General features: G+C 46.8%; 1 protein-coding gene across 1 annotated transcript in view; it reads right to left on the bottom strand.

Annotated features, from left to right (window-relative positions):
* Positions 1–3,661: 3,661 nt before the first annotated feature.
* Positions 3,662–15,957, bottom strand: part of LRP8 (LDL receptor related protein 8) — a 207,740-nt gene continuing 195,444 nt past the window's right edge. The window contains exons 11-19 of the mRNA XM_064147399.1: positions 15,458–15,685; positions 14,829–14,947; positions 13,432–13,571; positions 10,685–10,826; positions 10,151–10,303; positions 9,262–9,492; positions 7,365–7,433; positions 6,981–7,153; positions 3,662–5,889 (exon numbers count right to left, since the gene is read on the bottom strand). Coding sequence (XP_064003469.1) covers positions 5,851–5,889; positions 6,981–7,153; positions 7,365–7,433; positions 9,262–9,492; positions 10,151–10,303; positions 10,685–10,826; positions 13,432–13,571; positions 14,829–14,947; positions 15,458–15,685 — 1,294 coding nt within the window. The 3' untranslated portion in view covers positions 3,662–5,850. The remainder of the gene's footprint in view (positions 5,890–6,980; positions 7,154–7,364; positions 7,434–9,261; positions 9,493–10,150; positions 10,304–10,684; positions 10,827–13,431; positions 13,572–14,828; positions 14,948–15,457; positions 15,686–15,957) is intronic.

The following is a 15,957-nucleotide window of genomic DNA, read 5'->3' on the forward strand; positions in this document are numbered from 1 at the left end:
CAGTAATAGCTAATTAGAGCAGTAATTATGTTGTAGTGCTTTCTCTGCATCATGAATTCTGTATATAGGTGATGTACATCCTCTCTGCTGTGTCTTTCTGAGTTGAGGCTCTGAAAAATGCAAAATCTTGCTCAATTACCCTCGTTGACCTTCTCGGCATGTTTTCTAGCTGCATTATCCTTGTTGACCTTCTCAGTGTGTTTTCTAGCTGCATTAGGCCTTCCATAAGATGGGAAGATCAAAGCTGTGACCAAGGCCAAGCTTTTAAATGTGGCACACACTTCAGATCCTGTTAATAACAATTAAATGTAAATGTCCAGTAATTTCATGTCAGTTTTTGTTACTGCAGGAAGTCTGAGAATCAGCTTAGCCTCTGTAAGAAAACTGCCGTTATTAACGCTTCAAAATAACCTTCCAAATACTGTTTAGCTTCTGAGCATCATTGCAAGGGGCTCTCTGCTTAGCCCTTACAATGGTCTGGGCCTTTTAAGTGGAATACCTGGATTCAGGGAGTCATGAGGCTTTCCATTAGCCCTAGTGTCAGGGCTTGCACTGAGTGAATTGCCTATAATTTTAGAGAAGTCCCAGTCGGGCAATATATGCATGAAAATAAATTACCACAGCGAGAGCTAATTAATTCCTTGATTGGCAGACTCAGCAGATAGAATCCTGGATAGGGGATGTGAAATGTCTGTATCACTTGGCCTTGGTTGTACCTGCCCAGGAACTGCTGTTAAAACTGCTGCTTTTCCACCTGACTTTGTAGTCTGTAGGCAAAGACTGAACAACTGAACTGACGAGGACAGAAAAAACCCCTCACAAAAGTAGCAGCTGAGCCTTCCTTTTGCTGTAATCCTCCATAAGCCCTCCATGGAGCCAGGCGAGGGCCTATCAGAATATCAGGGAGATTTGCTTTTTCCACTCTCCTAGCTTCTAGCTTGCTGCTTAGCTGGCTGCCTTATCATGACTGACAAGATTACAGTGCTTTCCTTAATAGTGTGGAGAACTAAGCAGGCAGCTGCAGCTAATCCCTTCAGAAAATGTTCTCCCACTGAGGTACAGACTGAAATTTGAATGCTGCAAACAATTAGGAAAAGATTGCATTTTAAATCATGTTAATTCTCATTCTGCTGTTGATGCATAGATCTAGATACACATCTGCATTACCAGCCTCCTGGAAGAGCTCAGCATGTGGCCTTCACTAGTGCTTCTTGCTGGCTTCTGGTAGATGCCATCGCTGTTGTTGGCATGAGAAAGTCAAGTTCAGTGCCCTGAGGCAGATGGCCTCACTTCTGGGGACATGGTTGTGAGGTAATCTTTTTGGGAAGTTAATCTTTCACGTTACTGTGTCTGCTGCTATGGTAATCAGAAGCCACAGGCTCATCTTCATGTGTAAAATTTGGTTCTGTCTTGGGGGGGTTCTGTCTTACCTGAAGAAAGGCAACCCCCAGCTCCTTCTCTTGCAGGGCCTTCATATTATTTACTTATAAATACATGGCTCTGCAGAGTCTTGTCCTGTGCCTAGGATGCCAGCGTGTGCCTTTGCTGCAGCACACTGCAGCAGATTATGGTACAGTCCCATTTCAGGTGCTAGTCCCTGGCATAGCTGTTGTGAGCCCTGCTTCACCCCAGCACCCACGTTTCACCTCACCATGAAACCACAGCCTGGGCTGTGCTGTGCTGACGTTTTGTGTGCATGAGCGTTTGCGAGCTGCAGCCCCAGGTTTTGTCAGCAGGACTGGAAATAGCTGTCACCTGGGGCTGCACTGAGAGCTTCACCACCCAGCATGCTGCTCCCAGGGCATCCCGGGTCAGTGCAGACTCCTGCTGCTAGAGCTGTGTGAATAGGGGGCACCAGGACCCGCACAGCGAGAGGGAGGAGAGGGTGTGAGTGTGGGTGGTTTGTTAATTAGTGTTTTGAGCTGGCCGCTGAGCACCCAGCATATTAATGTGCAAATGGACTGTGGCTTGAATCTAAAAGGTGGTTTATGTATCCTACATCTCAATTCACTCTCTGTTGCTATCTTTTTGCCTTTGAACCCTTCCAATGTTGACACTGTGCATTTAGGAGACAACTGAACTTGGCACTACTCTATGAACCCCTGCACTGAAGCAATAAAAGCACTCACAATAGACCATGGCTCTAGCTCCTTCCTTGACGGCATGGATAGATTTAAAAGGGCTTCACAAAGTGAATTTGATGGGGAGTAAACTGGGTGTGAGGAAACAGTGTGTACCACACGCTGCAGAAGGCAGAAAAGGTGACTCAGTTACATCAACAATGAAAGGCTTTCTGTGTGGTTGTGCAGCACAGCGTTGGTGTGGATTGCCTCACACTTTACAGTGCTGTGTGTAAAAGTGCAATAGAACCTTACCCCAGTGCCCCAGGGAGGGTTGTGATTCTCCTCTGAGGCTCTTCCACTTTTTATTTGTATTGTCCTTACTCTTTAGGCCCCAAGATATTTGGTGGTGGTGGTGGTGGTGGTTTTTTGTTACCGTGCTACTCTGCTGAAGTATTTAACTGGAGAAATATGTTAAAGTAATCTACCAATATTTACTAGCTTCTAAGTCCCTATCAGTTTGGTAATAGCTGTTTGTGTCTGGAAAGTGTCAGCTGCTTGGCAGCCTTCCTTTAAGGACAAACACTGACTGACAGTTCCTGTCAATAAATATGCAGCTTCAGAAGGCTTTGAACAAACCTGTGACAGGGAAGCTTTCATTCCTATTGCTTCTCTGAGTGTGTCCTGCAGATTACCTGAGGTAGGAAAAGGAGTGGTCATTGAATGCACAGTTTGGTTGTCTTGGTTCCCCAGGGGTGTCATTGGATATTGCATTTCTGGCTGCTTCATTCCCCAGCTTGAATTTTGAGTGAAGTCCTGCAGTAGACTTCCACAAAGACAGCCTACAGGGGACACACAGCAGTACCTGAAAGGAGAAAAAGCCTTGCAAGCATTTGAGTGCTTGCACAAGCTTCTCTCTGTGCAGGGAGATGCACCAAAGCTCACAGAGGACCCAAACTGCCCACCCTTTCCAGAAAAAAAGGCCCTTAGTCATCTCTCCTTGTTTACAAGAGCCTTGTTTGTTATTTAGCAGGTCACTTCTACAGGAGAAGGGGAAGGGAGAGCAAGGTAACAGCAGGCAGTGTTCTGACTCCCTTGTGTCTCCAGCTGAAGCCGTTACTGTACTCCCAGTGCAGTGGATCTCACCTTGGCTTTATTCCCAGAGGAGATTGTTGGGCTGTTCTTAAAGGAGGGAGGTTCAGGCTGCCTGCTGTGACTCCACACACACAGCAGCAGCTATTTTTTCCACGATGGCAAAAGAGACCAAGTTTGTCTCCTACAAGTTTTCCAGCTTCTGTAGCTGTGCTTTGCCAAAGGCTGGAGGAAACTGAGTGTTTTGCAGGCAGTGGTCACAGCTAAACTACAGCAGGTCTGTTGTACACAGCATCCACTTCTGAGGCAGAGCTGTCTCACAGTGGGTAAGGACTGGTGTGTCACTGAGAGTTTCACTGGTTGTAGTTACATCACTGCTGTAATTGTTCAGCTCAAGGAAATCATGACATCTACTGCTCACCAGAGCTAGGGAAAGCACAGAGCCAGCTCTGACACAGCCCCAGGTGTAGAATGCTGTTTCAGGCACTACAAAGTAATGAGTTCAGTAGTCCCAGATAAAAAAATTTAATCTTTCTCTAGAAACAGTGCACTGTTGTACAAATGTGTGATTTGGTTTGCAGGTCTCCTCCTCCATGGTAGTACAGCAAGTGTCACACTCGGCACACCCCCACCCCTCCCTGCTCCTTTTGTCCCTAACAGAAAAACTGAAACACAAAAGGCACCAAGCAAGGACTTACTCTAACAGAACTGCAACGTGACAAAGACAGAGATCAGAAATGATTACAATGTTAAACAACAACCCTAACAATCCAAACCATTATTGAAAATAATTAATTTCTTACAAAACAGATTTGGTGTTTGACTTCTCAGTAGTTAGAAATCTGTAAAGGCTGAAGTCAGCACTGCACATTGCGTCCATTTACAGTGGCCTGAAAAAAGGGCAGCCTTTTCTACAGGGTTTGTACAGGTCTGTTCACCTCTGTGTGCTTAAAAAAGTATCAAAACTGTAGAACTTCCAAAGCTATTTACAGTCCTCTGTTAGTTACAGTGATCACATATAGCCTCTTCTTGCTGTTCTTCTTCATGCACACAGTGCATGGGTTTGCAGAAACAGAGCTTCATACCTTAAACAGTAATTATGTAGCTCAGCTTTTCCACTGCTTTAAAATCTAGACTTGGACTGGGATGATGTTGGGTATTGATGCCATGGTGTAAGTTGAGGGTACACACTATGGTCATAATGCAGACTAGGGCTGTCTCCCTTTTCTTAGTCAAGAATCAGCTCTTTTGCTGGAATACAAAAGCTTGGACTGGTGGAAGAACACTGAGAAGCTGTCTGTGGCTTCTGGTAAGAGTTCAAAGAGGTGCTAGTCTATTATGCTAGGAAAGTATACTCACTTCCCATGGAACTCCCTGGGAATCTTATAGAATGAATGATTGTTCTGCTAAGCTGTGAATCTTCACTCTCCTTTAGCCTCCTCACCTGATGCACTGTGGTGCGGGGGATGGACTAAGAGGTAACGGCAGCATCTGGAAGGGAATCGCTGCATATGCTGAACCAAGACACTGCCCTACAGCATCTCCTCAATGTGAACTTGATCAGTGTGAGCAGGGTAGAGGGCAAGGAGGGAAGGAATTAACTTCCGTTACTGTGTTGGTTTTCATGTCCTGATGAGCCAGCTGACAGTGCTCACTTTGGATTATGCAAGTCTGTATGGCTTAGTCTTTGTTCCTGCTAATTTTGAGAGGTGCAGGACTCCCACTGGGGAAAAGCATTTAGATTTACATTTAGCGACAAACCAACCAAGAACTTAAATCAGATTTGTACCAGGCTGTGAAAAGCAACAATACAACAGAAAAAAACTGGGCATTGTAGGAGTTGCTCCTGAACTGCTGTAGGCAGCAGCTCTACAGTTGCAAGCGCAGCAGATGGATCTTCCTGGACAGTGAAATGCAAAAGCAGCCCTTTAGGAGCCAGATGAGAAAGCAGCAGCTCTGTCTGTTACAGAAGCGCTTCAGCTGTCTCACCCTGCAGCTTGCTCTGACTTTGTGTCCTTAGATTTCAAGCTTCTCAAATATCCTGTAAAAATTCAATTATCCCTAATGTTCATAAACATAGGCTAGTAGTTTTAAAATAGATGTATATATCTTTTATATATATGTATATATTTATATGCCTATATATCTATCTAGTCTAGATAGATATATACACAGATAATCTATGCACAGCAAGCCAAACATACCAAAAAATAAATACTCTCACTCTTCTACTGTATTTACAGAGCAGATCTTATAACCCAGATTTTGTTAATAAATAGTTCTAAACCACCTGTACAGGATTTGTTGTACTTATGTTGATGGATAGCCACAAAGCATATTCAACATATTTACAAAATATCTATAAATATAAGTCTTCAAAGAAAGCAAAGCTACCTAACCTTCAGCCTGGCTGGTTATGTACATCAAGTTAGTAGCTCAGCTGTTCACTTACTCACTATCACAAATGGGTAGTGCAACAAGTTAAAACGTGTATAAAAGATTATACATACAAAACTCTCACATCCTTTGGATGTTTGCAGTTCATTATAACTTTGTGGTTACCCTTCTGCAACATAAATAACCATCAAAACAAGAAAAGAAAAGGAAAAAAAACCCAAACCCACAAAACCCAAAGAAGCAGGTTGTGTGATCCGATGTCGCTTTGTTCAGTGTGGTATCTGGAGCAGCAGCTTCCTCTTCACGGCAACCCATCGTCTTCTAAGCTTAACGCCACGCGCTGCGAGGGGAGAAAACCACAGCTGACGACTTGTGACCGGGGACTGCAGGATCACAGGGTTGGAAGGGACCTGTATAGATCATCATGTCCAACCCCCTTGCCACACCAGGAAGCTCAGATCGCACAGGAGCGCATCCAGATGGATGCTGGTGTTAACCTGCACTCCTGCTTCAAATCTCATGCTTGTCTCTTGCAGTTTGGCCACAAATCTATTCTCTGCACTGACTCTTTCCTTTCAAATGGTGTTGCTCAATCAAGTGTTACTAAAGAGGCTTTAGAAAGATAATTCCCTTGTGCACTGGGTCAAGTTCCATGTAAGGGACAACACCTTGTCTAGTGTGACCTTCAGATAAGAGGGGTGTTTCTTAGGGGCCTGCCTGCAGACAGAAGCTCTACAGCCTCTGCTCAGTGCTTTGGCATTGTGACGCTCTTCTGCAAACACACAGCAGTTGAAAGTGCCAGTGCTGCATCTCAGCAGGAGTGCTGCCCAGGAGTATGCTCCTCTGCAGATTCACTGCCCTGACACAGAACAGATCCTCTTGCTCCTGCATGCACAGCAACTGCTATCAAAATGTTTGCTTTTTAAAAGCTTCATCTTGCTGAGGCAACTTGCCATCACTTCTTAAAGAAAACCTCCTTCACTGCCCCTTGTGAGGGACTTTACTCTTTACCATGTTACATTATAGAGAAAATGCTCTTCCTGCTTTGCAAAGAAGCTCAAGCTATCCTTAAGGGTGGTCACGCACTTGGTAGCAGGTTAAGCACAGATGCAATAGCATCTGGCAGAGGATAAATGATCAGCTGTCAGGTATTGAGCTCCTCAGCTAGCTTGACACTTGCCAGCTGACAGCTATATCGATTAGGACAGTTGTTCTGCATCTGAACACAGCATCTCCTGGTACAGACCACTAGCTTCTGAGGCACCTACGTGAGCTGCCTGCAAACCAGGCTCCTGCCCACTCAGTGATTACTGAACTTCTGGGGGTTGTCACTGTATGGCAAATAACTCAAACTGTAACTGGCTGGAGGGAATTCTGCATCTAAACCCATAATGAAATGAGTCTCCATCAGCAGTGGTCTCAGATACTTACTGCTGGGTAAACGTGTCCAATCTGGGCAGTCCGCCCAATGTGGATTTCATCTTCATCTTCCTCCTCTGTTGTCTTCCTGTATACTGGATTGTCGAAATTCATACTTTTGGTGTTCTTCCGTTTCCAGTTCCTCCAGATGAGGTATCCCCCCATGCACAGCAAGCCAATGACCACTGAGGAAAGGAGAAAGAAAGGGCTCTCAGCCAGGCATGGATCTGCTAGGATGGTCCCATGCAGATATCCACGATTAAACAGTTTCCGCAGAGCCAGGCTGCTTTTCTCCAGCAGCAGTTCCTGCACTCTTCCCCACCCCTGGAAATCAGAGGAGTGTATTTACACTGATATTTTGCTGTGATCTTTGAAGGTTAAATCAAAGCAGCTTACCCACAGGGATGACAATTCCAATCACAGCTGCTGTCACAGTTGAATCAAAGCCTTGGTCATTATTTGCATCTGCAATCACAGAAGAAGTTGTGATCACTTCACTCATTGGCTGGTCTGAAAGCCAAGTCTAAAGGGTGTTTTATGTCAGCAACCCATCGGAAAGCTTTTGTAATTAAAGAGTTTACAAAAGCTTTTGTAATAAAATGTCCATGGAGAAGATAAAAAGCATCTGCTCACAAGATGTTAGCTAAGCTGAGCTGTTTCCTCCTAGGAACAATGAACAGCCTGGCCATGAGGTGTTGCTGCCCTCACAGGATTACAAACTACACTCCAGGAAAGCATGGCTAGGGAAGGCAAGTGCTCAGCATGGCACTGCCAGAGAGGAGCTCTAACCAAATATGAGCCCCGGGCAGTACTTGGGCTTGGAGCACAACAAAAGAGGCTAGTTTGAGAAACTGGCACATTTAATGGAAACTCCATGCACCTATGCAGGGATGGCAAAAAGCACTCTTCAAAATCCACACTACAATGTTTTCTAGTACTGCCACAATTATGCTGCCAAAGAACCGAGTCCAAAGCCTTCTCCACTGCTTTGCTTTCTCTTCTTTCTTTATTTACACCTAAGGAGTTAGTCAACGTGCACCACTTGAGGCTGTAGTCTGTCTCAGCACCCAAAACTTGGTATTGTGCTTAAGAGAGAAATAAATTAATGAGGGGAAAAGAATACTAAAGATGTTATCTATAGACCTTTCAAGTTACATACTTAAAAATGTTTGCTTCAAGCTCTTGTAATAGGGCATCAACACAGAAAAGGTTTTTTTGCTATGGTATCAGGAACTGAGAGGAAGCACTGACTGGAGTCTGCCTTTTGATAGACCAACTGATGGGACTTAAAGGGCAAATTATCCCTCTTAGTATCTCCCTGTGGCAGCTTCTTCTATTGCATAATTATTTACTTACTAGTGAGCCAGCCTAGCTCAAATGTGCCACTTTGCCTGTTATAAAAGTTAATTGCACCATTTGAAAGAAGTCAGTGCAAAAGGAGCTTTGAATAAATTAATTTTAGCAACGGGCTGCTGTGCTGCCAGGGCAGCACTGAGGATGCTGCCTTGCTGCCCCTCCAAACAGGCCCTAGGCAAACAGGGAGGTTTACTGTGGCTCTCCAGGTGCAATGCAGACTGCCTGCTCTGCTCAGTACAAGGCTCAGGGAAAGGAAGAATTGTGCAGTTCTGAACACAACATACAGCAGTCTGAGGTCTCAAATGAGTCCTGATGAGTGAAGCTTTCTCTCTGGACTAGGATTTGTTAATTTTATTTTGCAAAAGCAGCTCAGCTTTTCTGAATAACCTTAGCAGCACTGCCCAGAGGAATTGCCTGTTGGCACTGAGATAGGAGGTTGGTGTTTCATTCCTTCTTATGTGGGCTAAACTGGAGGAGAGCCTGGTAGAGGTCTCCGCTAGGATACTGTTCTGCTATGTAATGCAAACAGTCCTGTGTCGTGGCAACAGCAACACAGAGAGCACAGCCACACAAAGAGATGCTGGTGATTGCAAATGTCCAGCAGGGCTCAAGCTGGACAGGAGTCATTTTTCACCCACACCTTGTGCTAGCTCACACGAATCATTAAACAACTGAAATAGGTGACATGCTTATAGAATGATCCACAAACAACACTGGAGCCAGGATGAACTAGTATTGGGCACAAGTCCCCTAACATCCTGAGCGACTTGAGTCACATCAGCCACCACAGCACAGACCCCTGCAGAAAGAGCACCTGGCAGGGCCCACTGCCAGCAGGATGGGCCTGCATCTGACCCATCTCGAATGCTCTGGCAGGTCTCCCACCAGTGCAAAAGGCTATATGATATAGAGGAAAAGGGGAATCTTGTTCTCTTACAGTGCTGGGATAAATTGCTGTTTCCAGTGGTCATTTCAGAGTCTATCAGGATAGATGTTGTGGATGGTAAATGAAAAGTGGGGGTGGTGATGGTAGCTTCTGACACAGCTTTGGGGATGCCGTTGGTGGCATTGCTGGCACTGCCAAGGACAGCTGTGATGGTTGTGGTACCAGTGCTGCGTGGTGCTGCAGTTGTAGGAACCAGTACAGTAGTGGAAGTAGTTGGAAGGTCTGAAAAGCAAGAGCAGCATTGAAATTTGGTTAAAGAGAAGTAACTCAGAGCAAATCACAGGGGTATAAATCAGGGAGGATTGTTACATTCACTGAGCAGAAGCAGCAGCCAAACTGCAGTTCTGTTTACTAGCAGTCAGACTATCCATAGTTTCTCTGCCTGAAGCTCCAGAAACTACTTCCCAAATCTAACCTTAATTTCTTAACAGCAGTAAAACTGTCTGCATGGAGGACAGGTAAGAAGTTCAAAATCTTGTGGTCTTTTTCAGTACCTTGGAAGATGCTGAATTTGTACTAGGAGCTATTTGCATGTCAGGAACAACTACGCTGCAAGGACCTGTCTCTTCAGGACACTGGCAGCATGTGGTCTCTCCAGGTCCACACCAGTAGGGCACTGATGTGTCAAATTTCAATGATTTATCAACCATTCACACCTCTAGAACTGGACCTTATCCCTTTTTTCCCTTTCCTACTGTGTCTTTTTCTGGTTATGCTTTCAAAGAGAAGCTTTCCAGGAAGAGGACGCCACGGTGCTGGTTCAGGAGACAGCAAGGAGCAGAATCCGAAAGCCTGGTGTCTGTGTTCCAGCATCAGGAAATCTATTCCCTCTAAGCAGGATTATCTTGGAATAGCGAAACAGGGACTTGATTGTGTTTACCTTTGTAGCATTTCTTCATGTCAGGACCCAGCCACAAGTTGTCAGGACAGGCACAGGTGTACTTGGGAGAGTGGGGAGAGATCTGGGGTGCAGGAAGACACAAGTACTCGCAGCCTCCGTTGGGCTGGGGACTAAGCTCACAGGAATCTGGAGCTGTTCAAGGGTGGAACAAAAGACAAAGTATTTTTCTAACGATCTATTTCTTGGCAAAGAAACAGCAGGTTGCCTAAGAAGACTGCTCCACTCCCTCAATTAATCGGGCTGCTTAAGCACCTTCATAGTTTGGAGCAGAGCAAAACCCCACATGCTGCTATAAACCCCACCCAAGTAAGTAATGACTGGTGAGCAGCACAGGGAGGAGAGTAACTCACTGGTACCAAAGACAACAATTACACAGCTCGTAACACATTGCAGGCTTCTCAATAAGTGCTGCTGAATTAATTATGCAGGACCTTCAAACATTTGGCATTGATTTCTTATCATTACCTGTGCTTTCTGTTTCACCAGGGCCATGGTACCCTGAGGGTGCCTTACCTTTGGGTTGCTTTAGCTCATGAAACACCACAATGTCGTGAGGGTTGTTGAGGTTTTCTGCCAAAATGGAGATGTCCAAGCCATTCAGCCTATTTGCACTGAAGATTGCTTCATTCTCCAGGTCAGTCCAGAACACCCTGTCCTGCAGGAAAGGCAGAATATTTCTGACCTGGCTCTGCTCAAATCCAACTCAAGATGGATTAACCTCCGGCAGTCACAAAGCCAACACATTCTGTTCCTGCCTTGGGGCACCTCAGTTTATGCTACTTCTATCTGCAGTCTTTTGCTTTTCTTTCCCATGTTAGGAGACTCTCATTTCTGCCTGCTGTCCCAAGGCAGAGCAACCTTACATGTTTGTAAGTACTTAGTGGTTGTGAGGAGCTGTGAGACAGGGACCAGGGAGCAGAAGTCTAGTGAAGCACAGAAGAGCTTCACCCATTCTGCTTCTGAGCAATTGTTTCTTGAAGATCATGAGCAGAGCCAAAGGGCTGTGCTAGAAACTTCTGTTATCTCTGCTGATTTTTTCCTGCATTCCAAATGTAAGGCCTGCATTGAGCAGGTATCCATGAAGAGGCCAAAGCAGCTGTCAAACAGCATGGGATTTGCTGGCTCAAATCCACCTCTACCTCCATAAGCACAGACATTGCTGATGTGGAACAAGGGCAAATAATCCAAAGCCTGTTACTCTAACAGATGAGGAAGGCTCTGTAGAGGATAAATGACCCAAGAGATCCTTCCAAACACTGATGCAGCAGCAAAATCTCAAGAAGGACACAGAACTGCTTGAGAGAGTCCAGCACAGAGCCACAAAGATGATGAAGGGAATGGAACACCTCTGTTACGAGGAGAGGCTGAGGGAGCTGAGGCTCATTAGCTTGGAGAGGAGTTGCCTGAAGCATGACCTCATTCATGTTTATAGAGACCTAAAGGGTGAGTGCCAAGAGGATGGAGCCAGGCTCTGCTCAGTGATGCCAGGGCAATGGTCGAAGTGGAGGCACAGAAAGTTTCATTTAAACATGAGGAGGAATTTTTTTCCCTGTGAGAGTGACAGAACCCCAGAACAGGCTGCCCAGGGGGGTTGTGGAGTCTCCTTCTCTGTAGATATTCAAAACCTGCCTGGATGTGTTCCTGTGTGACCTGCTATAGGTGATGCTCCTCTGGTGGTGGGGGGGGTTGGACTGGATGAGCTTTTGAGGTCCTTTCCAGTCCCTGACATTCTGTGATTCTGTGAAACCTATGCCCAGAGTCAGACACCAGGGGAGGAGTAAAGAGTTTAAGCAAGAGGGGTTTGCCGAGTCAGATGAAACGAAAAGAAGCCACCCTCACTAGGCAGCTTCCTCTGCTGTAGCTTACCCAGCGAGGTGCCAAAGCTGAAGCTTTTGTTCCCATAATCATTTAAATCGTCACAGACAGGAGCTTAGCTACAGGAGAGAAGACTTCATTGCCCCAGGCTAGTGATACTTGGCAGTTCTCTAACAGGGAAGGAAGAGTGGAAGAGCTAGACTGGCTCCTTGCTTCCACCCAGGCAAAGCAGGGACTTGAATTATGTCTTCCATAGCCCACAATAGTTGTGAGCTACTAAGACAGGATGGGGAATACAGTTTCAGACACATGCTTCAGGATCTTAAGCATGAAATACACCCTGCAAGGAAGCTTTTAGCTCTGGTCCTGCCACCAGGTGCCTGGGTATAAACTAAGGGTGAGATGTGGATGCCCATTTAGGTAGTTTCAGCAGGTCTTAGTTTTTTTCCCCAAAGCCATTTGAGGCTTGAGCTGTACTCTCTTATTAACTGTGGTGTGACACTGGATAGTCCAAGAGCACTGAATCCACAGGCCCAGCCGGGTTTGCAGTGGAACACACATGGCTGGGGGGCAGCTGGCAGCCCTTCTGACAACAGGCTCGTGGCTTTGTAGGACCAGAGCTCTAACTCTGCGAACAGGGAAGTTTCTGTGATGTGTGGCAAGATTTGTGTGCCCTAACTAGAGCAGTTCAGCCTGAAAGAAAACTGCCTGTCCCTTTCAGAACTAGGTGAGCAAGCACCTTTCTATGCCAAGTGCCCAGCCTCAGCAGTGCACTGGTGCTCAGCAAGTGCAGCAGGAGCCCCTGCAGTGTCTTGCCCTGAGAGCTGAAAACGTTTCTGAGGACACTTCTGCAGGTGCTGGGGTGGACAGTGGGAACAACCAGCCAACACAACAAAATCTAAGGGGCTGTCCTTCCCAGAGGGCTCTGTGGGCACCAGCAAATGCAACACAGGTAAGCAAAGATGGTATGAACCAAAGCTGCTGAGAGCAGCAGAATGCTCTGCTACAGGCTGTGAGCCTGCTTGGAGCCCAGGCAGCCCTCAAAGTCCAGCTTTCAGAAGATGACAAAAGTGTTGCAGTGTCACTCAGAGAAGAGTTGTCCCACCTGCTGATCTCGGTAAGTGCCTTCTCCTTGGCCTCTGTATGACAGACAGCTGACTCAGCTCACAGCATGGAAAACCCATCCCCCACTTCCCAGTTCTGAGGGAAGGGTTCTGCTGGGCACTGCCAGCCCCTCACAAGTGCCCTGGTGCCAGAAGAGGTAAGAGCATGGCACAACACTTTGCTCCTCATTAGGGCCTGTAGAAAACAGTTCTCCCTATGGAACCTGGGCCAAGTTAAGTGCTTTCAGCAAAGGCCCTGGCTGAGCTTTCTGTGCTATGCAAAAGGCAAATCTTGTGACCAGTTTGAGCTCTGAGCCCTCTTGCAGCCTGTTTGACTCTTACCTCAAACACTGCTAGGCCGAAGGGGTGGCTCAGGTCATCCACAGAAGAGATGAGGACTTTCCTGTTGCTGCCATTGACATCAATGCAGGACAAGGAATGCAGCTTGGAGTCTACCCAGTAGAGACGCTGATTCAGCAGATCTGAGCAGTGAAACGCAAGGAGGCACAATCACAACACAGCTCCTGCCCAGTGTTCTCTCTGCTGGCAGCATGACCAATGTCTTCAGTACTGAGCCTTCTTTTCAACACCAGTTCTGATTTTGAACTGGTGCCCAGAAACACTGGGATAAGACCCTATAAATACGATTAAGAAGGAGGAAGATTCTGGGGTGTGTGACAGCTTTGCACAACCAGGCTCTTTTGTCAGGAGGTGCAGGCCAGCAGCACTCTGGGCTTCCCAGAGGCACTCAGTGCCCAATTCATCCATCTCAAGGCTGTTTGCTCCTTGGCCTCTTGCTGGAGATCATCAGCTGTGGTTCAGTGCAACCTCTCTGAAGGAGCTGCGTGGCTTACACTTTTTCAGGAAAGACAAATCCTGTGCCCAGAAACCCTTCTTGTGCTGCATGCTGAGGGGATGCTGGTGGTGGTGGGGACACTCCTGTCACAACCAGCCAGGTTTTGGGGAGGGTACAAGTAAGAGTAACGGGGAAGGACCCAATCTTATTTATAATATTAGAGCACTGAATTTCTCTTCCTGGAGCAGACTCGCTCATTTTGGATGAGATTCACTAACCAGAATGCAAGTGGATGAGTGCCAACACAAAACACACTCTCTAATTAAACAAGTCATTAATTAATTTCTTAATTACTAAATGCTAACATTATTTGTTCACAGCAGTAACACTTCAACACTCTGCAAGGGTAGCAGCATTTCCTCCTACATCCTTGTCATGGCCAGAATTGTCAAATCTAAACCAAAGCATCACATCTGCAAAGTATTAAAATCCTGGGTTTAACTCCAGGAGAGGCTATCCCCTGCTGCCCCATGAGCGCAGGAAACCTCCTGTCCACTCCTGCTATTTGGTGTGGCAGCAGGGACAAAAGTCCTCAAGATAAGGGCCAAGATGGATTCCATGTCACTGGCCCCAACCATAGCAGCTGGGAAGCCACATCAACAGGGCATTTCCTGCAGGGCTGTGTTGCTTCCCTTGATGTATTGTGCATACATCAGTGAAGTATCTTGACACTGCTTTTGAGACAGGCAGATCCTGACTACCAACCAAGGCCTCTCTGATGCCTCCTGCACTTCCAGAAGGTTCTAACAGCTCTGCACTCTCCCCCCAAGTTTCCCTTTGCCTTTAAGCATCTAAAAGCAACTGTTTTGTTCCCCCCCTTTCACAGTAAAAATAACAGCAGGTCAGCCCAAGTGGATGCTGCAGCTCTAACCCAGACACGTACCCAGTGTGATGCCGTTTGGCCACTCGATGTTGTCGGTCACCAGCACCTGCCGCCCCGCGCCATTCAGTCCAGCCTTCTCGATCTTGGCTTTGTCTCCCCAGTCAGACCAGTACATGAACCTGAAACAGAAATGCAAGGGAATAGTAAGTTGGGCTCTGGGTAAGAAATCTGCACTACTATTTGAAGTAGGAGGTGCCCTGTTCCTGTTTAGCACAGCAAAGCCCCTCGGCCACTCCAGTGAACTCTGACACGTGGTGCGAGTCGCACAGTCTCGCTGCCACACAGCCTGCTCTGCCATACAACCTGCACCAGAGTGCCACACCTCACCTCACAACCCCATGCAAACCATCTCCTGGTGTGTCTGCTCAGTGTGTGGACTTCACCAAGGCAAGCAGCCCAGACAGACTACAACACAGGACAACCTACATGCCTGCACCAGGCATATCAAACACAACCTGACCATTATTTCCAGAAACTCCTTGTGGAGGGTCAGCTGAACCATCTCAGTGGTCCCACTAAAGTTCAATGGATCTACATCTCTTGAAGTCTTGGTGAGAACCACTCTCAAGTTGGTAAAGAGGCAGAAAGAAGCCTGGAACATCTGTTAGTGAAGGGATCTTTACACCTACCTCTGTGTGGGATCAACAGCAATGGCTCTCGGCTCACTGAGGTCGCTGTTGAAAAGTGTCCTCCTCCTGCTTCCATCTGCAGTGGCCACTGAGATGGTCTTGTTTCCAGAGTCTGTCCAGTAGATGTTCTTATGAACCCAGTCTATTGCCAGTCCCTCAGGAGAGTTCAGCTGGCTGTCTATCAGAGTCACCTGCTCGGCCGTGTCGCTCGCTTTGTCGATGTAGGCACTGCAGAGGCAACCACAGGACCTGTCGCAAGGCTGACCAATGGCACAGAGAGGGCCATGCACAGGTGCATGGGGATGGACCTCAGCAGCTCAGTGCCAGGCAGCACCACTGCAACCCCGTGGAAAGCAAACGCCCATGTGGCAGCATGAGTGACAGAAAGTGATGGCTGCACGCTACAACCTTCCTCTTTCTGCTGCAACTTGTTCTGCTCTCTCTGGATCTGCGAGGCAGGGCAGGCACTGCTGTCCTTTTATTTTCCTACCTGCTTCCTG

This window comes from Pogoniulus pusillus, chromosome 8 (genome assembly GCF_015220805.1).
Source record: "Pogoniulus pusillus isolate bPogPus1 chromosome 8, bPogPus1.pri, whole genome shotgun sequence".
NCBI lineage: Eukaryota > Metazoa > Chordata > Aves > Piciformes > Lybiidae > Pogoniulus > Pogoniulus pusillus.